The following is a 27,716-nucleotide window of genomic DNA, read 5'->3' on the forward strand; positions in this document are numbered from 1 at the left end:
TGTGGATTTACCATTGACCAGAAACTGAATTGGATGAATGATTTAATGTAATTACTCCAACAGCAGATCAATGGCTAGGATTTCTACAGCGACTAACTCACTTCTTAACTCCTCAATGTCGAAGAACATGGTGCTGGAAAAGCACAGCGGGCCAGGCAGCATCCGTGGAGCAGGAGAATCGAGCATAAGCTCGAAATTCCTGATGAAGAGCTTATGCTCGAAATGTTGATTCCCCTGTTCCTCGAATGTTATGTGACCCGCTGCACTTTTCCAGCACCATACTCTTCAACTCTGATCTCCAGCATCTGCAATGCTCACTTTCTCCTAACTCCTCAAAGCATGTCCACCAGCAACAAGACACAAGTCAGGAGTGTGATGGAATACTCCCACTTGCTGGGTGTTTGCAGCTCTAATAACATTCAAGATACCATCCAAGTCACAGCAGCCTACTTGGTTGGCTCCGCATCCATAAATATTCACTCTCTTCACCACTGACGCTCAGTGGCACAATCTTAAAGATGCACTGCAGAAATTCTCCAAGGATCTTAAACAGCATCTTCCAAACCCAGAACCATGAGCCTTCAAAAGGACAAGGACAGCCATCATATGGGAACACTGCCATCAGCTATTTCCCCTCCAAGCCCTTCACCATCCTAACTTGGAAATGTATTGCCATTCCTTCGTTGTCACTGGGTCAAAAGCCTGGAATTTCTTCCCCAACAGCATTGTAAATCTACCTACAGTGTGTGTACTGCAGCAGTTCAAGAAGCCAGCTCACCACCACCTTCTCAAGGGCAGCCAGTAGGTTATAAATACTGCCCCCCCCCCCAACCAGCAAAGCCTGCAACTGCTAAATGAATAATAAATAAAACAAATATCACTTATGCTCAATCACATTAGAAAGCCATAGTTTTATGTACTTGCATAGCTCATGCAATTACTTGTCCCGGCCTTACTTACAGGAATAAAGAATAACATTTTGGATCAAGCCTCAGGGATCACCAATGGTTATAATTTTTGACAATTGTTTCAATTTTTATTGGAAATGAAGATGTGTGATAAACGAATGTGATATACGTCAAGAGAACATGCCACTGTCAAGAACGAGTTGAGAATCTTCCATGTTTATACCGGCACTTGAGACTTGTACTTTCCACTCATGCGATATAAATTAGTTTCTAGCTATCACATGCATTGCTCAGAAGATTGGGCACAATGCAGACAAATTTCCATTGCATCATTTGAGTGGGCGAGGCTCGTATTTGCCAAAATCAAATAACCTTGCAATAAATCACTTCCACTCGCACACCCCTGTGTTCACTAGAACTCTGCTTTTCCACATCAAAGTGCCTTGAGTCAAATCTCAGAAACTTATAGCCTTCTGTGATAAATCAGTGTGCTAATGAATTTGAAAGATTTAACACAGAATGGTAAAACTCAACTTTATCTAGATTGATTGAATCAAACTATTCTCTGTTAACTCTATGGTAGCTAAGTGATATGAAGTTACTGTAGAGCTTGCATACCGGTGATCAATCCTCTTCAGGCTGGATGGAACTGGTACAGTGTGAAATGCTCATCAGGAGAGAGAAAGATATAAAGGAGCCAGGAGTATCCAAAGAATTGTTCCTTGTACTAATCCATGCACATTAGTGAATTTGAAAACTAAATTAGCGCCAATGTTATATGACAATAAAGCGATAATTGTTCTATTCAGTCAATCCTACAGAGTTTAGCTGGCCCTTTCATCAAAAGATTAGTGGCATTGTTGAAATGCAAAACTCATTTAGGGACTGGATTTATGTAGAGTCATAGAATCACAGCACTGAATTCACAAAGTAAACAAACACATCTTCTGAAGTTGCAAAATGTAATTTAGTAAAAACATTGGTCTTCTTCCAAACCTTTACTGTGCCACGATCCTGGCCTAAATGCCTAGAATGGGGGCATTTAAATCTTTTCCCCGACTGTTATCACCATTGGGGGCACAGCTGAGTTGCCCATCTAAGGTAGTAAGGTAGCAGGGTTATGTGGAGTGGGACAGGGAAAGAATATTACTGAATTTTCTCTGTGATGAATTGTATTGCTGCAACCAGCCATTTAGAAATTTGACCTCCCCTGAGCCATTGAGAATATTGCATGCCTATGTGGCAGATATTTCACTTTCTCTCAGCATTTCTAGGGCACAAATATGAGAGAATGTACCAAAGGTTTCTGCTCAATTTGCACCTGCACTTCCCTGCACAGCGATAATACATTTTTTGGCACTATTAAAACAGTTGAAATGCATAGAGGAGGGTGCTATTCATTGAGAGGGGATTTATCACAAATAAAATGCACAGTATTACCTGATAGAAACTTTTGCCTAAATTTCAGGAAGGAAAATGTATGCATGGGAAATTACATATGCAACAAAAGAAAGATGGGCAGGAGAAAAGCAAAAAGAGACAGATTGCACAAGTGAAAATTAGGTTTAGGACATAAACCTGAGAACAGGAGATCGATCAACAGGGGAAAAGGAAGGCATTGAACTATTGAGAGTCACTGAAAGGGATAGGCTGCGCTAAAAGTGATGGCTGGATTGAACCTGAATGCACTAAGAAATTAGCAGAGGCTCAGGTTGCAGGTGATGAAGCAAAACAGATCCTCAAGTGCAAAAGGGAGACAGCAAAAAAGCCAGAGAGTGTCTGTAGCAGGATTCGGGTAGAGTGGAGAAAGTCTGGAATATCAGTTTTTTAGGGGAGGAACTTCGTTCCCAGCCATAAGGAAGTATGGGACATTGAGTGTAAACTCTGCTTTAGCATGCTAAAGGGTCAACCTATAATTGTAAAATGCAGCAAGATCACCAAACTCTCCCAGTGATTGTGACAATATTATAGAACAATCATTATATGTTAATTGACCAGCAGATACACAAGAATCCAGTTATTACAGAAACTCCTGCAGATTAAAATTATAGTATATTTTTGTCTACCATGCACCATACCTTTTGGTCCAGGTGGACCCAGTTTTCCTGTTTTTCCGGGTTCACCAGGGTCACCTGTTTCACCTTGCTCACCTTTAAAACAGAAAAGAGTCTTCAGATACAGGTTGCACTAATTAAAGAATCCTTATTCAAAAGCATGAAGTATTCATAACAAAATGGATTAATTGCTAGCACAAATACAATAGTGGTTACAAAATGACAAGGTGGGGAACTGAGTATTTAAAGATATTTGACATTTTGGTGGGATGGGAAGAAAGGAAATCTGCATGAGAATATAAGAAACAGGAAGGAAGTAGAACATATGACTTATCAAGCCTTTACCAACATTCAATATGATCACGGCTGATCTTTGGCTTTAATTCTACTTTCCCACTTGTTGTCATATCCCTCAATTCCATGAGAGGCCACATATATGTCAGATTTAAACATCTTCAACCATGGACCATACATGTGAGAGAATTCCAAAGGGTCACAATCTTCAATTGAGAAATTTCTCCTCAACTCAGTTTTAAATGATAACCCATTATCATGAGATAATGCACCTATGTCCTCGATTTTCTCAAACAGTCAAAGCAGTTTCGCAGTGTCTACCCTGTCACAATCAGGTATGTTTCAGTGAGATGAGCTTTTATTCTTCTAAACTCATGAATTTAGACTCAGTTTACCCACTCACAAGGATAACTCTCACATTCCATCAGCCAATCTGGGGAATCTTCTCTGTAACATCTCCAAAGCAACTATCTCCTTTGTTAAATGTGGAGACCAAATCTGTGCAGAGTACTCCAGGTATGGTCTCACCAAATGCAGACTTCCTTATGTTTGCACTCCAGTTGCTTAAAGGCCAACACAACATTTACTTCCCTAATTGCTTGGAGCATTTGCACTCTAACTTCCTGTGTTCATTGTTTGAGTATACATAAATGTCTCCGAACATCAACATGTAGAAATTTCACCCTTTTTAAAACAGAATCTGCACATTAGTCTCTATTCTGAAGAAGCGTCACTGGACCTGAAATGTTAACTCTGCTTTCACTCCAGAGATGCTACCAGACCTGCTATGTTTTCCCAACAATTTCTATTTTTGTTTCTGATTCCAAGCATCTGCGGTCCTTTGGTGTTTTTTTACTGGACTATTAAACCTTTGTTGCACTCCGTCCATCGTCAAATCATCCTTCCTCATTTAAGGAGATCAAAACTGTACACAATACTTCAAGTGTGGTGTTACTAAAGCCCTGGGTACAATTGCAGTAAGACGTCTCTGCTCTGTATTCGTGTACTCAAATCCACTTGCTATGAAAGCCAACGTACCATTTGCCTTATTAACTGCCTGCTATACCTGTGTGCCCAGGATACCCAGGTCTCGTTACACCTCCCCCCTTTCCTAATCTGTCATTGTTCAGAAAACAATCTGTCTTATTGTTTTTGCAATCAAAGTGGGTAAACTCACATTTATCCAAATTATACTTCATCTGCCATGTATTTTCCTCATCATTCAGCATGTCCAAATCACACTGAATCATCTCTGCATCCTCTCAACAACTCAACCTGTCACCTATGTTTGTGTTCGCTGCAAACTTGGAAAAACATTTAGTTCCCTCATATGAATCATTCTTATATCCTGTATTGTGATGGCTGGTGCCTTAGCAATAATTCCTGTGGTACCCAATTTGTCGCATCTACTACTTGAAAAAAATACATTCCAAAGTAACAAAGCACCCTTCTTGGAAAAGCAGTAAATTCCCTTGGTGAGGCAAAAATAACATTGTCACAAAGTTTAATTAAATGTCTTTATGTAACTGTTTAAATAGAGACAGGGGAATTCCTGCAAATCAAACATTTCCTTGTTCAGAAGATGATAATTCAAAGACCAGATTATTTTGGAAAAGCTGTAAACCTCATTTAAATACATAGTTATTCACTTTGACTCCACCACAAAATCAAAATTATTTTTAACTTGCAACACCACAAACCACTTAGTCTATGGACGGCATTGAAGGATTTTTTTTATTGTGATGTTATTGCTGTCCCTAAGCTGACACCAGTCCTTTTAAGCTGTCAAACTGTAGCCGAGTTGGCATAATTTGTCCCATGAGGGACTGTTCTGATGTCAGCAATGGTTAGCAGTGAACTGCAATGTTCTACTCAAATTTCCTGATGAAATCCTGCTCTGAGGGTACGTAAGATTGCAGCAGTAATGGATCTGCACAGTTTAGGAACTAAATAGATTTTCTTCAGTATTACTCCATTTTAAGTAAACAAAGCCCAATATACCGAGATGGCAGTGGATTAGCAGGGCCTCTGTAGGCTTTAGACGTCTGTAACTTCTCATATAGTCGCCACCTTTCTTTCCTTTCTACTTCTTCTTTTCAGTTTTGCTCTTTTTCTTTTCTTTTTGTTTATCTTTTTGTTAAAGTCTTTTGTGGCAGGGTAATCCAGTGGCATCGGCATGGCAATGAGAGTGGGCCATGTGTAAAATGGCAGCTCCTTCCAACAATCGATGTGAGACTCGCAGACTGACAGAGACTCAGGCCAAGGCTAGGCCCAGATGCCTGCATCGGTGACTGAAGGTTCCAAACACCTTATGGAGGTAGGATTATAGACTTTAAGATCTGGTCATTTTCTTACCTTTTGGCTCTTTTTCTTATTATTTTCATTTTTTAAAAAAAATTGTGGTTTTGTAACCAAGGTGGCACCTGAGAATGTGACTTTGTACACTTTCTACTGTATTCCTTTACCCCTGTACTTGTGCACACATGACAATAAAATCTAATTCTAACTCTAACATCAAGTGTTCTGAAGGAGGATCACTGGACCCGAAACATTACCTCTGCCTTCTCTCCATGCATGCACCCAGACTTGCTGAGTTTTTCCAGCAATTTCTGCTTTTGATTTTGTTTCGGATTTCCAGCATCCACAGTTCTTCCAATTTTTCATTATATTGTTATGGACTAGGCCAGACCACTCAAGACAACCCAGACTCTGACTTTGCAATTTATTTTGGTAAGTGTACAGTGGAAATTACTTGGAGTAAGTTAGCTAGGTTGACTACCAGGTTTTAAAACAGATAAAAATGTAATGACAAAGTTACACAAAGAAACACAAAGAACAGAATAAAGAACCCCTGCAGAATTCAGTCTATCCAAACTACACTTAATTATGCTGTTCTGTATATACACAGCAGTCTCAGTAAGCAAACCCCCTTAAAAACAGTAAAAATGGAACAAATGCTTATAGGTTGAAGTTAGAAGGGCAGAAGAAGAGAGTGTTTAGCAACCTGTTTCCACACAACTCATTGTTGAACTCCTAACTAGTTCTGGACTGAACTGCTCAGTTAGAGAGCTGACTACTCCCCTTTCATTACACAGGTCACTTCTAAAACATGACCACTTTGGCCTGAAATCTCATCTGTTTACATATAAACAAAAAGGCTTCTCAATATCCTTTAAGCTCTGTACCAAACCAGTCTAATCAGAACCAGGAGCTGTTTATGACCCCTCTGAAAAAAGGCAAGGACACAGTACCCCAGAGAAAAGGAACAGCTTTTCGAAAAAAGGGAATGGCATTGTGACAATATCAAGTCTTCCCTAAAATCATAACTGACCACAAAAGCAGGAAGGTGGCATCAGCATTTCCGATATCCCTAGTAAGAGAAATTAGGCAATAGAAAAGTTTCCTTTACGTTATGCTTTTCATGATTTGTAAACACCCCAAACTAATTTATAACAAAAGAAGTACTCTTTTAAAGTGTAGTCACTGTTTTCATTTGAAAATTGCAGCAGCCAATTTGCAAATGGGAAGTTCCAAAATGAGATAATGAACAGACATCTATTTTAGTATTATAAGCAGGGAAGCAGTCATGTCAGGATATTTTTACTTCACTAGTAATCAAGAGACCCAGCCTCATGCTCTGGGGATAGGGGTTCAAATGCTGGAGTGGCATTAGGAATTAAACAGCTAGCCTAATTATGACAATATAGCCACCATCAATTGTTACAAAAAGCAATCTTGTTCACTAATGTTCTTTCGGGAAGGAAATGTCTGGTCTATATATGATTCCATACCAACAGAAATGACCCTGGGAAGCTTGTCAATCAAGCAACAGTTAAGGATACCTACGTCCCAGAAATGAATTTTTAAAAAAATATTCAATGTTTAAATGGGACTCAGAAATATGGAGCTGAATGTTTTATTTGTTCATGGAATATTAGTATTGTTGGTGCAGCCAGAATTTGCTGCCCATATCAATGATCTTGGAGAAGTTAATGATCAGCTACCTTCTTGAACTGGTACAGTTCTTGATGTGAAGGGACACACACAGTGCAGTTAGGGAACAAGTTTCAAAATTTTAATCCAGTAACAGCGAGGGAATGGCAATTTGATTCAAAGTCAGGATCGTGTGTAGCTTGGACAGAAACTTGCAGGTGGTGATACGCCCTTGCATCTGCTGTTCTTGTCCTGCTGGGTGATAGAGGTAATGGGTTTGGAAGTTGGAGACTTGGCAAGTTGCTGCAATGCATCTTGTAGATGGTATACGTGCATTAGTGGTGTACGGAGTGGATGTTTACAGCAGTGGTTGGGATGTCACTGAAGTGAATTGTTTTGTTCTGGAAGGAGTTAAGTTTCCTGAAAGTTGTTGTAGCTGCACTGATCCAGGCAGCTTGACAGTATTCAATCACAATCCTAACTTGTACCTTGTTAATGGTACACTGGAGTTTTGAACGTAACTATTTAAATATATTTAAATCTGAATTGATTGTTTCTTGGAAAAAGCAGATGGAAATTCAATCTGGACATTTTGGTCTGCCAGAAAATATAGTAAATGACAAGCTTTAAAAGGTAATTTGAAGTAAAAATATGATGGGGGAGGATTTTCTGAATGGTGCTGTTTCTGAGATGCATTAATTATCTGGAGACAAGAATTCCAGCCTTCACCCAACCTCTTAATTAAGTCTCAGAGGCCTCAGTGTCAGAGACAGACAGAACTAGGATTACAAGCAATTCCTAGATTTTAATTCCTGGAGTGCAGGACCAGATAAATATGGGGAATCGCATGACAGGGAACGGAGATGAGACCTATTTGGAGAGGGGGAAGAGGGATTGTGGAGATGCCAGGGTGGGATGGAGTACTTATAGGGGGAATATTTTGTGGTCCATCCAGGTCGAATAGGGAGTCACCAATCCATAGGAGGAATCATTGATAATGACAAACATTTGGTGGTGAAACGTGTTTAACTACAGGGCAATATAAACTGGCTGGTGAGATGGGCTGAACAGTGGCATATGGAACTTAACCCTGAAAAGTAATAAGGGTGCAGTTTGGGGGGACTAATAAGGAAAGGGATACTCATAGACTGGTAGGATCCTAGGAAGTACAGAGAATCAGAGGGACTTTGATGTCTATGTCCATCGATCCTTGAAGGCAGCAGGATAAGTGGATAAGATGATAAAGAAGTCGGATGGGATATTTGTCTATCTTAAACAGGCATCAAATCCAATGCAAGGAGATATCATGGAGCTGTATATAATATTAGTTAGTCTTCAGCTGGAGTACTGCATGTGGCCTCTGGTCGCTACAATGTAGGGAGAACGTGATTTCAGTCGAGACGGTACAGAAGAGACTCCCAGGATGTTGCCTGGGCTAGAGCGATTCAGCTCTGAAAAGAGACTGGATAGGCTGGGGTTACATTCCATACAGCAGAAGGTGAAGATGGGACCTGATCGAGGTGTACAAAGTTATGAGTGGCATTGACAGGGTAGATAGAGTGTAATGACTCACTGGATTACCACATTAGAAGTCAAACTCTACTAGTTACAGGGTTATCGCAAAAGTTAAAGAATTTAAAACATCCACAAGGTTCGCCCATTTGCCTCATTCTCAGACCCAGATTGATAGAAAACATGTACTGAGTTTCTCTACTGAACAAGAATCATCTCTGTCACAAGCAATTAGACTCTAGCTAAAGGTAAAGAGTTATAAACTGTCGACATATAATACTAATAATTAAAATTGTATCCCCTTGTAAACTCCACAAGTAATCAGACTCTAGCTAAAGGTAAATAGTTATAAACTGTCGCTATATAATACTAATAATTAAAACTGTATCCTCTAGTAAATTCCACAAGCAATTAGACTCTAGCTAAAGGTAAATAGTTATAAACTGTTGACATAAAATACGAATAATTAAAACGGTATGCCCCTTGTAAACTCCACAAGTAATTAGACTCTAGCTAAAGGTAAATAGTTATAAACTTGACATAAAATACTAATAATTAAAACTGTGTCCCCTTGTAAACTCCAGTTGACACACACAGTGACAAACAAATTGGGTAAAATAGGTTCTGGACAGAGAGAGAAAATTGGAAAGGCAGTTCAGTAGTTTCTGTTCTCAGGTTCTACTGTTGAGGTGATTCAGATAACACTTCTGCTGGCTAGCACATTTGCTTCAGTTATTTTCTCTGGATGCCTCCACTGATTGGTAAAAGATACAAGGGGTCTGACCTACTTGTAAAAAAACTTTGCCTTTTCAGTTAAAAGTCACGGCTTATACCAACTGTTGCAAGAAAGACACAACCAGTTTTCATCAGTTTTACAGTAAGTTTTGACTGCAGAGAACAGAAAGACCATTCCTGAACTGAACACTTCTCTCTCTCTCTGTAAATTGTTCCCAACTCCAAACTCTTCAGTTACCTGAGATCCAATCACATAGTTGCTGGCGGGTAGAAAGGTCTCTGATAACTGGTTACTAGTCCACAGACCAATCAACATCTTATTGTCAGCAAAAGCTGCATCAGTATAAGCTTATGGCTCTAAATAGTCTGCAATTCTTCAATTATTGTTTGTCAGGTTATTTGGCAGCAATTTTGAAAGCATTCTTTCAAACATTGGTTTCAAATTAGCTGTTTCCCATTTCAATACCATAGTCGTTTTTTTAGAAAAATAAAAAGCCACATTCCCTATAGTGATAATTGGAAGCACACTAGTTTTCTGAGCGCCACTCCTTCATCATGTCGATGTGAAGGAGCGTTGCTCCGAAAGCTAGTGTGCTTCCAATTAAACCTTTTGAACTATAACCTGGTGTTGTGTGATTTTTGACTTTGTACATCCCAGTCCAACACAGGCATCTCCAAATCATTCCTACAGGGAGAGGCTTTTGTACTTTGAGACCTTTGGCTATTGACTTGTCTACTGTTTTAAGCTAAGGAGCAATATATTCAGAGGAGCTTTGAGGATAAAAGTTCTCACCTAGAGAGCTGTGAATAAACTGGAACTTACTGCCTAAAGGCTGTAGAGACTGGAATCTGCAAGACTTTCAAGTTAATGATTTGGATGAAGAACATAATATATTAGAGCCAACATTTTAGAAGATGCAAAAAAAAAGGTAGGAAGGGCAAGTGGTGAGGATGACACAATAATTCTGCAGATGGATTCAGGCAGGTTAAGTATGTGGCAAAGCCTTGGTAGATGGAATATAATATGGAGTATGTACTTTGGCAAGAAGAATAGAGGAGCTGAATATTATTTAAATAGCTAAAGTGTGCAGAAAGCTATGGAACAGAGTGATTTGGGAGTCCTTGTCCAGGAATGACAAAAAGCCAGTTCAGTGAGTGATATGGAAGACAAATGATTGGTGGCCTCTGTTTCAAATGGAATGGATGGTAAGAGTAGGGAGATTTTGCTAAATCTATGTAAGGCACTAGTCAGACCATATCTGGAATACACTAGTCAGACCACATCTGGAATACACTAGTCAGACCATATCTGGAATACTGTGAATAGTTTTGGGCTCCTACCTTTAGGAAGGCAAATGGTATGTATGACTTCACAGCAAGAATATTTAAGCAGGGTTGTCTTGTTGCAACTGTAAGTAGGATTGTATGCAGTTTTGGTCTCCTTATCTGAGGAAAGATTTTCTGTCTATGGAGGGAATGCAATGAAGATTTAACAGACTGAGTCCTACAATGGCAGGAGTGACGTATGAAAAGAGACTGGATCAGTCATGTTCATATTCACTGGAGATTGAAAGAATCAGAGAAGGGGGAATCTCATAAAAACTTATGCAATTAACAGGAGTAAACAAGGCAAGTGCAGAAGGGATGTTCAGAAGGGTACAGAAAGAAAGTGAGAAGAGAAAGTTGCATAATCAGTCATGATCATATTGAATAGTGGAACTGACTTGAACAGCAGATGGCCTATTCCTGCTCCTATTTTCTGTATGTCTATAACTTCTACAAGAGTTGAGCTATCCATTATTGTTAAAACTTAATAATTTTAAGCATTTAACCCTCATTTCTTACTGAAGGTTTAAATTCATGTTAAATTATTACTTTCCTAGGGATGAGCCTTTCCATATTTCAGTGTGCACAGCCCAGAAATAATGGCGACAATTTTGGGCACCATTGCAATATTTTCTCTCAAAATCTGTAGAATTTTCTCTGAGTCTGTAGAATTCTTTATTGAGTTTGGATCATTATGTATTATCAATGCTAAGGAAGATAGATTTTTAGTTAGTCAGGGAATCAAGGGTTATGGGGAAACGGCAGGAAAGCAGAGCTGGGGATTATCAGATCTGCCATGATCTCATTGAACGGTGGAACAGACTCAATGGGCTGATGGACTACCTCTCCTAGTCTTATAGTCTTATGTATTTTGATGAGTACTTGAAATATCATTGCACAACAGGCTATGTGCTGGAAAATGAGGATTAGAACAGATAGATGTTTGATGGCCAGTGAGGAATAGAAACATAGAAAATAGGTGCAGGAGTCGGCCATTTGGCACTTCAAGCCTACATGACCATTCAATATGATCGTGGCTGACCATGCAATTTCAGTATCCCATTCCCGCTTTCTCTCCACGCCCCTTGATCTCTTTAGCCACAAGGGCCACGTGCAGCACTCTCTTAAATATATCTAATGAACTGGCCCTAACAGCTTATTGTGGGCTAGATTTCCAAGGTTCACAACTTCCTTGATGAAGAAATTCTTCCTCATCTGTCATAAATGGCTTACCCTTATTCTTAGACTGTGACCCTTAGTTCTGGACTTGCCCAACATCAGGAAATTCTTCCCACATCCAGTCAGTCTAGTCCCATCAGGATTTTATATGTTTCTATGAAATTCCCCCCTCATTCTTCTAAATTCCAACAAATACAAGCTCAGTCGATTCAGTCTTTCCTCGTATATCAGTCCAACCATCCCAGGAATCAATCTGGCGAACCTTCGCTGGACTCCCTCAATAGCAAAAATATCCTTCCTGTAACTGTACACAATACTCAAGGTGTGGCCTCACCACGGCCCTGTATATAACTGCAGCAAGCCATCATTATCCAATACTCAAATCCTCTCGCTTGAAGGCCAGCATGCCCTTAGCTTTCCTCACCGCCTGCTGTATCTGCATGCCAACCTTTAACAACTGTTCCACCATGACACCCAGGTCTCTTTGCACATCACCTTTTCCTAAACTGCCACCATTCAGGTAATAATCTGCCTTCCTGTTTTTGTAACCGAAATGTATAACCTCACTTATTCACACCACGTTGCATTTGCCAAGTATTTGCCCACTCAGTCAGTTTGTCCAAGTCACCCTGCAGCCTCTTAGCATCTTCCTCACAGCACACACTGCCACCCAGCTTAATGTCATCTGCAAATTTGGAGATATTGCATTCAATTCTTTCATCCACATCAATAGTGTATATTGTGAACAGCTGGGGTCCCAGCACTGAACCCTGCAGTACCCCACTGGGCACTGCCTGCCACTCTGGAAAGGACCTGTTTATTCCAACCCTCTGCTTCCTGTCTGCCAACCAGTTCTCTATCCATGTCAATACATTACCCCTGATAACATGAGTTTTAATTTTCTTTACTAATCTCTTGTATGGAACCTTGTCAAAAGCCTTTTTAAAGGCCAGATTATCTACTGATTCACCCCTGATAACTCCATTGGTTATATCCTCAAAAAGTTCCAGAAGAATGGGCCGAAGGGCCTCTTTCCATGCTGTAAAGCTACCTTCTCGCCCAAGGTTTGAACAGGGTGACATACTGGGCTCCTCCTGCCCTGGAACTTGCTCTTCCAGCCTGAAATATTGAAGCCTGACAGGACACTGTCTGTGAGTGGCCAGTAACAACAGGATATGAGAGAAGTAGGAAGGCTGCTTTGAGAATTTTACAGACCCATGCTTGCAAAGCCCTTGAGGGGAACCTTAAGATTCCACCCATGATCTGAGAAAAGGAAGAAAGAGGTCATATGGGGTGAAGTATTCTTGAAAGAACAGCTATGCAAACATCTCTGAGCAATTTTACTGGTGCATGAAGATTTAGAACAAAAATATTTGGAATTATTTCAGTTTGACCAAGAGGATTATGTCTGTGCTTTTTGTTCTGGTCAACGACTTTTTAAATGTCAAAACTAATTCTCTCTGTATTATTTGTTAGAAGTCTTTCTGTAAACCTTTGCAAGCTGCCCTCATCTTTATGGCGATTGCATTCCCTTTTCTAGAGTAAATGACTTTTTCAGTTGAAATGCCAGAAGATGACTTTATTTCTAAACAACAACTTGAAAATGAAACCAAGTTATTCACTAGAGCTATCTTGGTTGCCAAACTGGGGAGGTGTAATTTTTGTAAATCTCCTGAGTGATAAATGTTGAGTTGATTATAAGTACAGCATAGGTCTGTGTGGGGGCAGAATGTCATTAGTGAATGAATGATAGGAATGTCATTAAAATGCTTTCAACGTTACGACCCACAGGGTTAACAAGCAGAATTTAGTGATGAAGCAAGAGCAACAGTAATTGTCAGAGCTGTTCTGAGAAAAATGCCTTCAACAAATTATGCTCTTGGCAAGTTGTTTTCCTACTAATTGAGGAATTGCCCATCTCAAGCTTTTACTAATAACTTTTATTTCTATAGTTTATTTGACTAAGCTCTGTGTTGTAAAATAAAAATATTTTTCATCAAACTTTTCATGACACACCTTAGTGGCAGGTGCAACCTGAAATAAGACCAATATTACTGCATCACGAAAGCTAAAAGCCATAAATTATCATTTTACATCCTGATTAAAAAGTATAGGCAGTGCAACATGGTTAGGAGAAAACCTTCCTGAAGTAGGGCTTATGCCCGAAACGTCGATTCTCCTGCTCCTCTGATGCTGCCTGGCCTGCTGTGTTTTTCCAGCATCACATTTTTTAACTTAGGAGAAAACCAAACCATATCATTTGAATGCAGAAATTCGAAATACTTGCACTATGCACATAACTGTTCCCTTAGATTACACAGGGAGAGGTTCTAAAATAGTGAGGAGGTGAACTCTGGGGACTGAATTGAATATCCTCTGAAATTTGATGCAAGGATCACAATGTGTGACTAATTTGCACCTTTTCCAATCAATGCAGGTGGTATGCAAACATCAAACTGCCTGATAGGTCTATTGATTGTGGCATTTCAGGGAGGCAATTGCTCAATGGTATTGGTGCTGAATTAGTAACTCAGAAACCCAGGCAATGCGTTTTTGGGAGGCAGGTTTGAATCTCACCACAGCAAATGCTGGAACTTGAAGTTGAAAGGAATCTAGAATTAAAAATCTGACTATGACCATGGAACCATGGTCAGTTATAATAAAACCCATCTGGTTCAATAATGTAGTTTAGGGAAGGAAAGCTGTCAAGTTTACCTGGAGTACCCTACATGGGACTCTATTCACAAAGCAATGTGTTTGGTTCTTCACTCCTTTCTTCAATGTCCTATCAAGTCAATTGTATCAAACAACTAAAATTTCTCAAAAAGGAACTGGACAGACCACCTAGTATTGGAAACAATGGCAAACTCAGACTGATGACATTATAAACATACGTGGTCTGGTACAGAACTCAGAGATCCATATCAGACATAGTCATGCAACAAACTGGTAGAGTCATATTTCTGGAATCATACTTTACAATGTCCCAGACACCACTGTCATTATTCGTGGATATGTCCTGTCTCACTGGTAAGCCAACTCCAACAGATGTGGCAGTTGGGAGTGAGTTGCCATGGGAGTACTCAAAATTGACATCTTATTGAATCAGGGCAAACATAGGCAAAGAAACATCCTGCTAATTAATGCCTTCCTCCTGAATCAGAACGTTTACTGACCAAGCAGGTCAAGTCCTAAAGGAATTGTATTCTAGGTGGTGAAGGAATGATAAAAGGGAAAAATATACTTGACCTCATTATCTATTTGCCTGTTACAGATGCATTTGTCCATTGTAAGGAGGCGAACCTTATGATTGACCATTGATATAGTCCTTTTGGAGTGAAGTCCCACCCTCACTTTGTGTTGTGTGCCAGTATCACCATGCTAAATGGGATAGACTTCAGACAGATCTAGCAACTCAAGACAGGGTATTCATGAGGTGCTGTAGGTCATTAGGAGCAGCAAAACTGTATTCAAGAGCAATATCTCTCACTCTGCCATTGAATCTCTGGCTTAATGGCAACGGAGAGTGCAAGACGGCATGCCAAGAGCAGCATCATACATACGTAAAAACAGGTCTCAACTTGATGAAGCTACAAAACAGGACTACATTTGTACAAAACAGAAAACACTGCAAATATGGTAAACAGAGGTTAGTGATTCCAAAACCAATAGATTAGATCTAAGCTCTGCAGTCCTGTCATATCGATTAAGAATGATGATGGGAAATTAAACAACTCACTGGAAGGAAATGTTCCACAAATGTCCCCATCCTCAATGATGTGGCCACAAAGCACACCAGAACAATGTTTGCAATAAACTTCAGCCAAGTGCCAAGTGGCTGATGCATCTTGGGCTCCTCCAGATGTCTCCAGTAACATAAATGTCGGTCTTCATTCATTTGATTCATTCCATATATCATGAAATAACAGAAGACACTGGGACCTGATAACAAAACATGCTATGCCCCTAGCCAAACAGCACTTGCTCAACAGAAACATGCTCATTGATACCCAGTTAAGGTTCCACAAGGTCCACTCTGACCTTATTACAGCCTTGGTTTTTAAACATGGACCAAAGAGCTGAATTCCAAAGGTGAGGTGAGAATGGTTACCCTCGACTTCAAAGCCATACTTAACAGAGTGTAGCATCAGAGCCCTAGCAAAACTGGAGCCAGTAGAAATCAGGGTCCACTCTCCACTGTTTGGAGTCATACTTGGCACATTGGAAGCTGATTGTGGCTATTGGAGGTTAGTCATCTCACCTCCAGGATATCTGTGAAAGAGTTCCTCAAGATAGTGTCCTAGGTCCAACCATCTTCAGCTGCTGACATTCCTTCCATCATAAGTTCTGAATGTTCACACAATATTCAGTAGCATTCATGACTCCTCAGATACTGAAGTAATGCATGTCCAAATGCAGTAAGACCTGGACAATATCTAGGTTTGGACTGACAAGGGCCAAATAACATTTAGGTCGTATAAGTTTGAGTCAATGACCATCTCCAACAAGAGACAATCTAACCATCATCCAAGCACAGACAGGTGATGCTAGTTTAGTTTGAGAACATGGTCTGGTTGGACCAAAGGGTCTGTTTCCATGCTGTATGACTCTATGACACTATGATTATGACTATTCAGTGGAATTACTATTGCTGAATACCCTATTACACCATCCTAGTGTTTATCATTGATCAGAAACTGAACTAGCAATAAAAACACAGTGGTTACAACAGCAGGTCAAAGACTAGGAATCCTGCAGCAAGTAACTCACCTCCTGACTCTCCAAAGCTTCCCCACCAGTTACAAAGCCTAAGTCAGGAGTCTGATGGAATATTCTAAATTCAACGCTTTCAAATATATAGACAGCTCTCACTTAAAACCTTGTATGGAATCTGGCTCTTCTCCAGGCAGCGCATTCTAAATCCTAACAATTCTCTGAGTAAAAATGTTTCTTCTCATTGCAATCCTGGCTCCCTTGCTGACAATCTTGATAATGTGATCCCGAGTTACTGACATACCAACTAATGAAACAGTACCTGTCAAAATTGTTCGCAATTTTGAACACGTCAGTGAGGTCACCTCTGAGTCTTCTCTACTCTAAGGAGAATAAGCCCAATTACTATAACCTTTTCTTATCTAAAATCCCTCATTCCTGGTATAATTCAAATATTACTCCTTTGCACTCTTGCACGGCCTTAACATCCTTCATTTAATAAGGTGCCCAGAACTGAACACAATACTCCAAATGTCTGCCCAATGATTTGTAGAGTTGCAACATTATTTCCTTGCTTTTATACTCTCTGCCTGTATTTAGAAACCCAAGGATCCTATTAGCCTTCTTTACAAATGCTTCAAATTGTCTGGCCATCTTCAGAGAATAATGCACATGGACCACAAGGTCCCTCTGCTCCTGTACTCCTGTCACAGTTGTATCATTGAGTCTTTCCATGCTTCGTCTACAGACACTCAAGTGTGAGTGTCTGTGTCAATAGTTGACTGAAGGCTAATATGCAGTCTCGTAGATTATTGAGAAGACTAAATTAGGCTTTATTGCAAAAGAATTCGAATGCAAATGTAATGAAATGTTTCTTCTGTTGTTCAGGAGATTGGCCTAAAAATATTTAGGAAAAATATTTTGTCATGGAGGCAGGTACTGTTTCATTAGTTGGTATGTCAGTAATTCGAGGTTACAAGACTTGCCTCTGGAATGGCAGGACTATCCTCTGAACAGCAATAGGGCAAACTGGACCTGTATTTCCAGAGTTTTGAAAAATGAGAGTGTTCTCATTGAGGCCTACAAAATACTTGAAAGGACAGTCAGGGTAGATGTAGTTCAGATGTTTCCTCCGTTTGGAGAGTCTAGAACCAGGGGCACAATTTAAAAATAAGAGGACGCCACTTAGATCAGGGGTGAAGAGAATTGTTCTTTACTCAGAATGCTGTGAATCATTGGAATTCTTGACATCAGAAGGCTACAGAAGCTCAGTCTCTGAGCATGTTTAAAGTAGAAATTGATACCTTTTTGATTATCAATGGCTTAAAGAAATATCAGGATGAAAAGCATCAAAGTGTTCAATCAGCCATGATTATATTGAATAGTATGGCTCGATTTACTGAATGGCCTAATCCTGGTCTATGTCAGTATAAATCATACAACTCCATTTCCCAAGGGACAGAAAGGACACATAGATCTCTAAAGTCCTGACATCCAAAACACCTCCATCACAATCATCTCCCTTACATCCAAGACAAGCTGTAACCATCCTACAATTTTAGCAACTATTCTCATTTTTATTTTTAACATATCCAATTTTCCTCCGTTATTCCAAAGTTGAATAAATGGGTGAATAATTAACCTGATTGCAGGCTTCTGGCCATGTATCTTTATCCAGTTGCTGACAGAAGTTTGCAGAGTCAGTAAAATAGAATAGGATGCCTTCTTTGTGGAAGTAGGCCATTTGGCACATCAAGTCCAAACTGACCCTCTGAAGAGCATCCCAGGCAGACACCACCCCCTCTATCCTACTCCTGTAACTCTACATTTCCCATGGCTAACCCATCTAGCCTACACATCCCTGGACACTATAGGCAATTTAACATGGCCAATCCACTTAACCTACATGTCTTCGGACTGAGGGAGGAAACCCATGCAGACAGGGGGAGAATGTGCAAACTCCACACAAATCACCCAAAGTCTGAAATCAAACCTGGGTCCCTAGTATTGTTAGGCCACAGTGCTAATCACTGAGCCATTCTAGTGTGAAGTCAAATTGAAATTTTAGTATCTTATTAGTTACAGAGAAATCAGTTCAATAAATGCATTACTATAATGATGTTTATCTGCAGTATATCCTCGTTACCTTTTGGACCTGGCAAGATGATATGAGTTGCGCAGACGTCTGAGGCAGGATGATGTGTTTCAGTGAAGGACAATGTCTGTACTTGGAGAACTATGAGCAAACATAAGAATCTTCTCACACACTCAATTTCCATTCTTCTTGATGTTTCTAACCTGCAATAAGATGAAATGAAGCAGGACTCAGAATTGATAATTATGTTTGCTTCTGGAGTTGATTTATACTTGAACGATTGTATTGTATTGATAGCACATTTTATATTGCTCTTGATGTTTGTTTCTCTTAAAATCAGTGGGATATTGGGAAAGCTATAAAAGGTTACTGCCAACTTGTTATTACCTTTTTACACTATCACTCAAAGTCAAAATTCTATTCTTTTCCTATCTTAATGCAATGTTTCTAAAATGTGTTCACCTCATGTGAAACTGATTTGACATAACATCTGCAACTTAGTATCTCCAATAAGACATCTAAGATTAATTGAAAGCGTATAGGAAATCACAGAAAGCATTCTCTGATTTTATACAGCTTAAAACATACTGACAGATAGATAAGTTCACCATTTATTACAAAACTTATCACATATTTATCATTATACATATCTATAATAAACCTCCTGTTATGTTACGAAACTGCTAAAAGTGGTCATGAAACTCCCTGCCAATCAGCTTCACAACAAAACTAAACATATCACAATGCTGAGATTTATCAAGATGCCAGGGGTTTGAAAGTGATGTTATTGCATTCATTGTGCAGGTAGAAACCAGGTCAAACATTTGCCTTGCACACCAAGGGCTCTTAAAATACTTCCATCCTTGGATTTCTAAAATATGTCGAATTTCAGTTAGTTTTGAATGATTTTTAAAAATCCATTGCTGTCAAAAGGAATTAGGCCTCTTGCATTTGTCGATGAGGGACCTAGTTTAAGACATACTTGTCAATTTAGATTTGGTCTAGTTGCTCCCTAGGTGAAAACAAAAAGTGAAAGGAAGGTATATTCCTCCCAGCTCTCCAACACACATGACCACTAACCTTAATATATGAGTGGCCTCCTCTCCCAGTATTGATCCTGCTACTCCCAGGATGTAAGGGAGGATTGTTGCTGCTGAGGCAGGCAATGCGAAATGAATATTTTGAATGCAAGAGCTGCCTTTGGAGATGCAATCATCGATAACAGTTTGAATAAGTCATTTAACAGAGGCCTTAAGTCCAAATTTCTAGTGAGGCTTCGGCCTGTACAGTTTGGGGCTTGTACAGCACACACAATGTTGGTACTGCACACAGAAATTTTATTCCATCATATTTTAGAAAGAAGGAATTGTAATTCCAAACAAATAAATAATTTTGACAGGCTGCAAGGTTCTCTTTACATTTTGCTTGCGGTATTTACCAATTTTGTTTTTATCATTTAAAGCTGTTAAATCATTTATATTGTCAGATGAGATCACAAGGTGAAATGTTGCTTTACCTAAGAATTTGATAGAATACGACACTGTAATTTTACTGGAAATTGTAATGTTTAAACATAAATTTACAAGAAACAGCACTTGCAAGATTCCATCAGCTACAGTAATTCATCATTATGCATTAATTTCATTTATTTGTTCTTCCATTATCTTCATTCAGCTGCTTACAAGATGTTATTGTGAATTAAATTCTCAGTTAGCGAGAATTTCCCCCTTTTGAGGCCCAGTTGAGAATGTAGCTGTTCATTCCTGTTGGTAGTTCTCTGCATAAATAATGCTTTACAATTTGCTGTTACTTTATTCAGTTCTATAAGATGAGATGGGAGGCAATTACAAATAATTGTATAGACATCCAAGTATAGAGCGGAACTTTGTGAACACCTTTCAGAAAATAAATTAACTATTAGCTGAATATACACAATTTTGGATGTTATTTTAAAACACACAATTATGGTCTTGTGTCAGAAACAACTATTTTCATTTAACAGCACACCTGAAGAAGGATATCACTCTAGAAATTAAATGGAAACAGTAGCTAAAGACCCTGTATGCCACTCTTTATTTAATACACTCTTCCTTCGTGCAAATTAACGTCAATCTCTTGTTACGACAATAAACACAATCTAACATTTTCGAGTAAACAAGATTTGCATTTTCGGAAACAAATATAGACAGCTTACCTCTCGAAAGAAGAGACTAAAATGGAGGTTCTTATCATACGTTCAGCTGATACTCCATCCAGATCCCATCCTTCCAGAATGTTTATTCATTGTTGACACTTGTTTATTAGAGTTGCTTTTAATATTGCGTCAGCAACTTACATTGCCCACCCAGTGTGTTTACAGGATTTAATGATATATCAAAGTTTTCTTTAAATTCTCTAACTTGCAATCATAAAATAAATGAATGCCTTGTTTAATATTTGCAGTTTGTTTCAAATTACTTTTAAGCAAATTGAACAGTGTTCTTTATCTTATTTAAGGAGTCAATCCTTTTGCCTATCTGAATCTTTCTTCTCTTTCTGAGCCTCCCAATCTATTTTCCTCCCTATAGTAGTTTATGCTTTCAAATATAGGAGGTTGTTAAAAAGTGCATAAAAACAACGTGGGATGAGTGAAACCGACTGTTTCCCTGTTTCTTCTGGTAAGGGATCTGAAAGTCTCCACTTTAAACCACATCATAAGAGAATGGCAATGATTGGAAGAAAGTGAGAGGGGAGGCAGTGGGGTCAAACACTGTTTACTGAATAATCGGGTGGTGAGGGGGAACAGAGATTTCTTGCAAAAAGGTGCTCTTTTGTCTCCAATGCTGTATATCAGGGTATAATAGCTAAAATCTTTCCTTTTGAAGCATAGCAAGAAATATTGCTGTTTTATCTGTCATGGCAATGATCCTAGAAGTATAAATAAATATCTTTCCTGCTAGTTTGAGTACATTCTATGAAATTGGAGGCTCACAGCGCGGACACAGACCTGATTCTGTAGATATAAAGCTGTCAAACAGTGAGGACAATCTTTGGGGGAAAAGATGAACAATTAGCTGAATATACAAGATTTTAGATGTTGTAATTTGAAAACCAAAAATGTTGTCTCATTTTCAAAAACAAGCCTTTCATGAAATTATGCTTCTGAGGAAGGATAACAAGATGAAAATTACAAAATTTGAAGAGCCTCCATCTCAGTGTTTTTTAATGTGCAGGAGAAACAAATTGGCACTCATGGTTAATACTTGGATTTTTGTTTTATATTCATTGCTACAATGCTGTGGGTGAAGGGACTGTATGAGGTGATTTGGATGTTCATCATTTTTGCCATCCTGTATCTCAATTAAAGTTGTTTTAAAATCAAAATAAAATAGAAGAATGACAAATGAGAACTAGCTTGACAAGCCTGGAAAGAGAGAAGCAGTCAACCTGACGCCAAAAGTGAAGACCCCATTACTCGAAGTCAAAGTCAATGCTGGGAATGAAGCAGAGTGATGTTTAAGTATGTAAACTATAAATTAATCCATTATATCTATATATAAAAAATTGCTTATCGAAAGAATTACAATGCTAAACAAACGCAAATGCAATTAGAATCACCATTTATAAATAAAGGGTCCATTCTGGAATCAAAATAATTTAAAATGAAAGGCTTTAAAGGTGATTTATGGCCAAGGTGCCTTTTACCCTTGCTTCGGGAACTCATAATGCTAACATGTACTGTATTAACTTCTGTAGGGAGCTTTGGGTTGAATTTTGTACTCTGTGTTAACGACCTTGGATTTACCATCCATCTGATACTGAGTCAAACTAAACCTATTAAAAAAAAAGTCTGTTTATTTAACAGTGGCCACACTGTTTCCATGATGATACAAATAATATGTTGTCACAAGCTGATAGGGAACACATTTTAATTTAACAACTGCTAAAGTAAGAGACATAGGCTTAGGGAATGTTTTTAATAATACATTTACTTCTGTGGAACAGAGACTTACAAAATGGAAAGATCACGCCAGTCCAGAATGATCAAAACTTAAATATCAGGGAAGCAGATGATCCCAGTGGGAGCTGCTTTAATGTCAAATTACATCTGCTTGCTTTCTTTGGCATGCAATGATTGTGCCAATTCTTGTGAATTCAAAAGAGGTTCCTTCATTACTGGGTCAAAAGTTGATGGGGTGTGGTGTGTTTAGTGGTCAGGTGCCCTGTTCCACAAAGAGCACATTGAAGCCACCTGCATTTATTGGGAAATCGAGAGGTCCTGTGTAAATATCCGATATTGGGGAGATGCTGGGTACTGCTCAGAAAGAGGATGCAGTTGCTCCCATGATCTCCCCTATGAGGAAAAGTACAACAGTAAAGCTGAAATGGACAAATGGGTCTGTGGCAACAAATAAGACTTTTGGATGGCGTGGTGCCTCTCTGGTGCCAGGTTCAGGGATGTCTCAGCGTGACTGCACATCATACTGAAGGGGGAGGTGAATAGCCAGCAGTCATGGTCCATGTTGGGACCAACAACATGAGTGAAAAAAGAAATGAAGTCCTGCAAGAGGATCTTAGAGAGTTAGGTATTAGATTAAAGAGGAAGACCACTAAGGTTGTAATCTATGGATTACTTCTAGTACCACATGCGGCTGAGTATAAGAATAGGAGGATAGATTAGATAAATGTGAGCTGAAAGGAATGTTGTAGGAGGGAGGGATTTAGATTTTCAGATCAATGGGACAGATGCTGGGGTAGGTGCAACCTGTACCAGCTGAACCGGAATAAGTCCAATATCCTTGGTGGGAAATTGCAGAAAATACAGAGACATGTCAAGACAGAGGGTAGTGGTTGATGGGAAATGTTCATCCTGGAGTCCAGTTACGAGTGGTGTACCACAATGATCTGTTTTGGGGGCTGTTTGTCATTTTTATAATGGATGAGGGTGTAGAAGGATGGGTTAATAAATTTGTGGATGGCACTAAAGTCAGCGGAGTTATGGACAGTACAGAAAGAGGTTGTAGGTTACAGAGGGACATAGATAATTTGCAGAGCTGGGCCGAGAGGTGGCAAATGGAGTTTAATGCAGAAAATTGTGAGGTGATTCACTTTGGAAGGAGTAACAGGAATAGAGAGTGTTGGGCTAATAGTAAGATTCTTGGCATCGTGCATGAGCAGAGAGATCTTGGTGTCCATGTGCATAGATCCCTGACAGTTGCCAACCAGGTTGATAGGGTTGTTAAGAAGGCCTATGATGTATTAGCTTTTATTGGTAGAGGTCATGAGGTCATGTTGCAGCTGTACAAAACCCTGGTGCAGCCGCATTTGGGGTATTACATGCAGTTCTGGTTGCTGCATTATAAGAAGAATGCGGAAACATTGGAATGGGTTCAGAGGAGATGTTGCCTGATATGAAGGGAAGATCTCATGAGGAAAGGCTGAGGGACTTGAGGCTGTTTTGTTAGAGAGGGAAAGGTTAGGAGGTGACTTAGTAAAGGCATACAAGATGATCAGAGGATTATATCGGGTGGATAGTGAGAGCCTTTTTCCTTGAATGGTGATGGCCAGCACAAGGGGACATAGCTTTAAATTTAGGGGTGACAGATATAGGACAGATGTCAGAAGTAGGTTCTTTACTCAGAGAGTAAAAGGGCGTGGAATGCCCTGCCTGCAACAGTAGTGGACTTGCCAACTTTAGGGGTTTAAATGGTCATTGGATAAACATATGGATGATAATGGAATTGTGTAGATTAAATTGGCTTTAGATTGGTTTCACAGGTAGGTGCAACATCAAGGACTGAAGGACCTGTACTGCGCTGTAATGTTCTATGTTCTATTTGCGTGTGCTGGTAAATCAGATTTAAACTGATTTGGCCGGGGGTGGGGGGGGGGGGGGGGGGTGGGGGGTGGTGGTGAGGCGCAGTGTAAATATAAAGTCTGGAGCAATGTCCAATGAAGGAATATTAGAACATTCCAGCAGGCAGAGAATATATGGGCATTTTCAGGCAAGTGGGAGATCTGGAAAGCTAAATTTTATCGACTTTAATGCAAGGAATTTGACTGGTAAGGTTGTTGAACTTACAGCAGTATGTGGGAGCATGATGTTCTTGCAATCATTAAGACCTGATCGAAGGAAGGGTAGGACTGGCAGGTCAGCATTCCAGAGTATAAAAGTGTCAGGTAACATGCTGCAGATGTAACAGAAGTGGGACCATTGCATTATTGATAAAGGAAACCATCACTGCAGTAATGAAGGAGAAGGTCCTAGAAGGCTCTTTAAATGAGGCCATCTGGGTGGAACTTAGAAATAAAAAGGGGTGATTACTTTGCTGAGATTATCCTACAGGTTTCCCAACAGTCAGAGGGAGATAGGGGAACAGATATGTACGCAAATCACAGAAAGGCATGAGAGGAATAGAGTTATAGTTGGAGCTATATATAGAGGATTTAAACTTTGCAAACATTAACTGGGCTCATCTTTAGACACAGTGGAATTTTTAATGTGTATCCAGGAGAGCGATTTATGCCAGTACATAGACAGTCTGACTAGAGATGAGGCAGTGCTAGATGTAATCTTCAGAAATAAAGCTGGTCAAGTGTTATTGGGTGAGCATTTTGGGGTTAGTGATCTTAATCCATAAGTTTCAAAATCATTATAGAAAGGGATAAGGATAGTGTTAGGTAAGATTGGTGGAATGCCAATTTGAATAACATTAGACAGGATCTGGCAAACATAGACTGGAAGCAGCTACTTGCATTAAGTCTACAGTTGGAAAGTGGGTGTCCTTTAAAAGTAGTTCAATGAGAACTCAGGGCTAGCGTGTTCCGCTAAGAATTAAGGGCAAGGGCAGCAAGTCTAGGGAAACCTGGATGTCAAGAGATATCGAGAGTTTGATAAAGGAAAAGAAGGAAGTATATGTTAATGCATATGGAAATGCATTAAAAACAAGAGAGGCCCTTCAAAAGTATAGAGTGTTTATAAGATTAAAGAGGGACCATGAACTATCTTTGGCAGATATTTCTAAGTCTACTAAGAATTAAAGGATTACGCAGGGAAATAGTTGGACCTATCTGTACAGAAGGAACAGTGAGATCAAGAGGTGCAGGTACAAAGTTCCTTGAAAGTTACATCACAGGTAGATTAAACAGTAAAGAAGGCATTTGGCACACTAGCTTTCATTGCTCCGGTCATTGAGTATGGGAATTGGAATGTCATGATGCAGTCATACAGTACATTGGTGAGGCCACTTTTGGAGTACTGTATATAGTTCTGGTCACCCTGCTGTAGGTAGGATATTATTAAACTGGAGAGGATGCAGAAAAGATCTAGATAGAACATAGAACAGTACAGGACAGTATAGGCCCTTCGACCCTCAATGTTGTGCCAACCTTTTATTTACTCTAAGATCAGACCAAACTACATACACTTCATTGTACTAGCTTCCATGTGCCTATCCAAGAGTTGCTTAATTATCTCTAATGTATCTACTACCACTGTTGGCAGTGCATTCCACGCACCCATCACTCTCTGTGTAAAGAACCTACCTCTGACATCTCCCCTAAACCTTCCTCCAATTATCTTAAAATTATGCCCCCTTATGATAGACATTTCTGCCATGGGAAAAATGTCTCTGGCTATCCACTCTATCTATGCCTCTCAACAACTTGTAAACCTCTATCAAGTCACCTCTCATCCTTCCTCGCTCCAATGAGAAAAGCCCTACCTCTCTCAACCTTTCTTCATAAGACATACTGTCCAGTCCAGGTAAAATCCTGGTAAATCCTCTCTGCGGTCTTCCTATCTTTTTTCTATGATGAGGCGAACAGAACTGAACACAGTATTTCAAGTGTGGTCTAAAGAACTTCAGCATAACCTTGCAGCTATTATACTCAATCCCCCTGCTAATGAATGCCAACAAATCATACACCTTCTTAACAACCCTATCAACTTGCGAGGCAACTTTGAGAAATCTATGTACATGGACCCCAAGATTCCTCTGCTCCTCCACACTGCCAAGAATCCTGCCTTTAACCCTGTATTCTGCATGCAAATTTGACATTCCAAAGTGAATGATTTCACATTTTTCCACATTGAACTCTATCTGCCATGTTTTAGCCCAGTTCTGAATCCTGTCAATGTGCCATTGCAATTTACAACAGCCATCCATACTATCCAGAACCACACCAACCTTTGTGACATTGGCAAACTTCCCAAACTACTCTTTCACTTCCTTATCTATGTTATTTAAGTCTTCCACTTTCTTATCTAAGTCACAAAGAGCAGAGGTCCCAGAACCGATCCCTACGGAACACCATTGGTCACTGAGTTCCATGCTTAATAACTTCCATCTACCACCACCTTCCGTGTTCTATGGGCCAGCCAATTCTGTATCCAGACAGCCAGATTTCCCTGTATCCCATGTCTCCTTACTTTCTGAATGAGCCTATCATGGGGAACCTTATCAGATTCAAGAGTGTGGTGCTGGAAAAGCACAGCCAGTCAGGCAGCATCCAAGGAGTAGGAGAATTGATGTTTCGGGCATAAGACCCCTTATCAGATGCCTTGCTAAAATCCATGTACACCACATTCACTGCTCTACTTTCAACAATGTGTTTGTCACATCCTCAAAGATTTCAATATGTTTGTGAAGCATGACCTACCCCTCACAAAGCCATATTGACTATCTCTAATCATCCTGTCTCTCAGAATCTTCTATGATACCTTGCCCACCACTGACATAAGACTGACTGGTCTGTAATTCCCAGGATTATCCCTATTCCCTTTCTTGAATAACTGAATAACATTTGCCACTCTCCAATCATCTGGCACTACTCCAGTGGACAGTGAAGATGCAAAGATCATCGCCAAAGGCACAGCAATCTCTTCCCTTGCTTCCTATAGTAGCCTAGGGTATATCCCATCTGGCCCAGGGGACTTATCCATCCTTATGTTATTCAAACTTTTCAGCACATCCTCCTTCCTAACAT

The 27,716-nt window shown here is 39.6% G+C and overlaps 2 protein-coding genes across 4 annotated transcripts in view; one reads left to right on the plus strand and one right to left on the minus strand.

Annotated features, from left to right (window-relative positions):
- The window catches only part of colec10 (collectin sub-family member 10 (C-type lectin)), a 240,100-nt gene that overhangs the window by 25,296 nt on the left and 187,088 nt on the right, over nt 1–27,716 (minus strand). For 2 of the 3 annotated variants that reach the window (XM_072571217.1, XM_072571218.1), the window contains 2 exons: nt 18,801–18,952; nt 2,987–3,058 (listed from right to left, as the gene is read on the minus strand). In XM_072571217.1, coding sequence (XP_072427318.1) covers nt 2,987–3,058; nt 18,801–18,952 — 224 coding nt within the window. Of the gene's footprint in view, nt 1–2,986; nt 3,059–18,800; nt 18,953–20,943; nt 21,416–27,716 lie in introns of those variants that run through there. The other variant, XM_072571216.1, reaches the window with a different exon arrangement.
- The window catches only part of LOC140477396 (tumor necrosis factor receptor superfamily member 11B-like), a 68,015-nt gene continuing 45,771 nt past the window's right edge, over nt 5,473–27,716 (plus strand). Inside the window, exon 1 of the mRNA XM_072571213.1 lies at nt 5,473–5,573. Within this exon, the coding sequence (XP_072427314.1) occupies nt 5,532–5,573 (42 nt within the window). The 5' untranslated portion in view covers nt 5,473–5,531. The remainder of the gene's footprint in view (nt 5,574–27,716) is intronic.

This window comes from Chiloscyllium punctatum, chromosome 5, assembly GCF_047496795.1.
Source record: "Chiloscyllium punctatum isolate Juve2018m chromosome 5, sChiPun1.3, whole genome shotgun sequence".
In the NCBI taxonomy this organism is placed as follows: domain Eukaryota; kingdom Metazoa; phylum Chordata; class Chondrichthyes; order Orectolobiformes; family Hemiscylliidae; genus Chiloscyllium; species Chiloscyllium punctatum.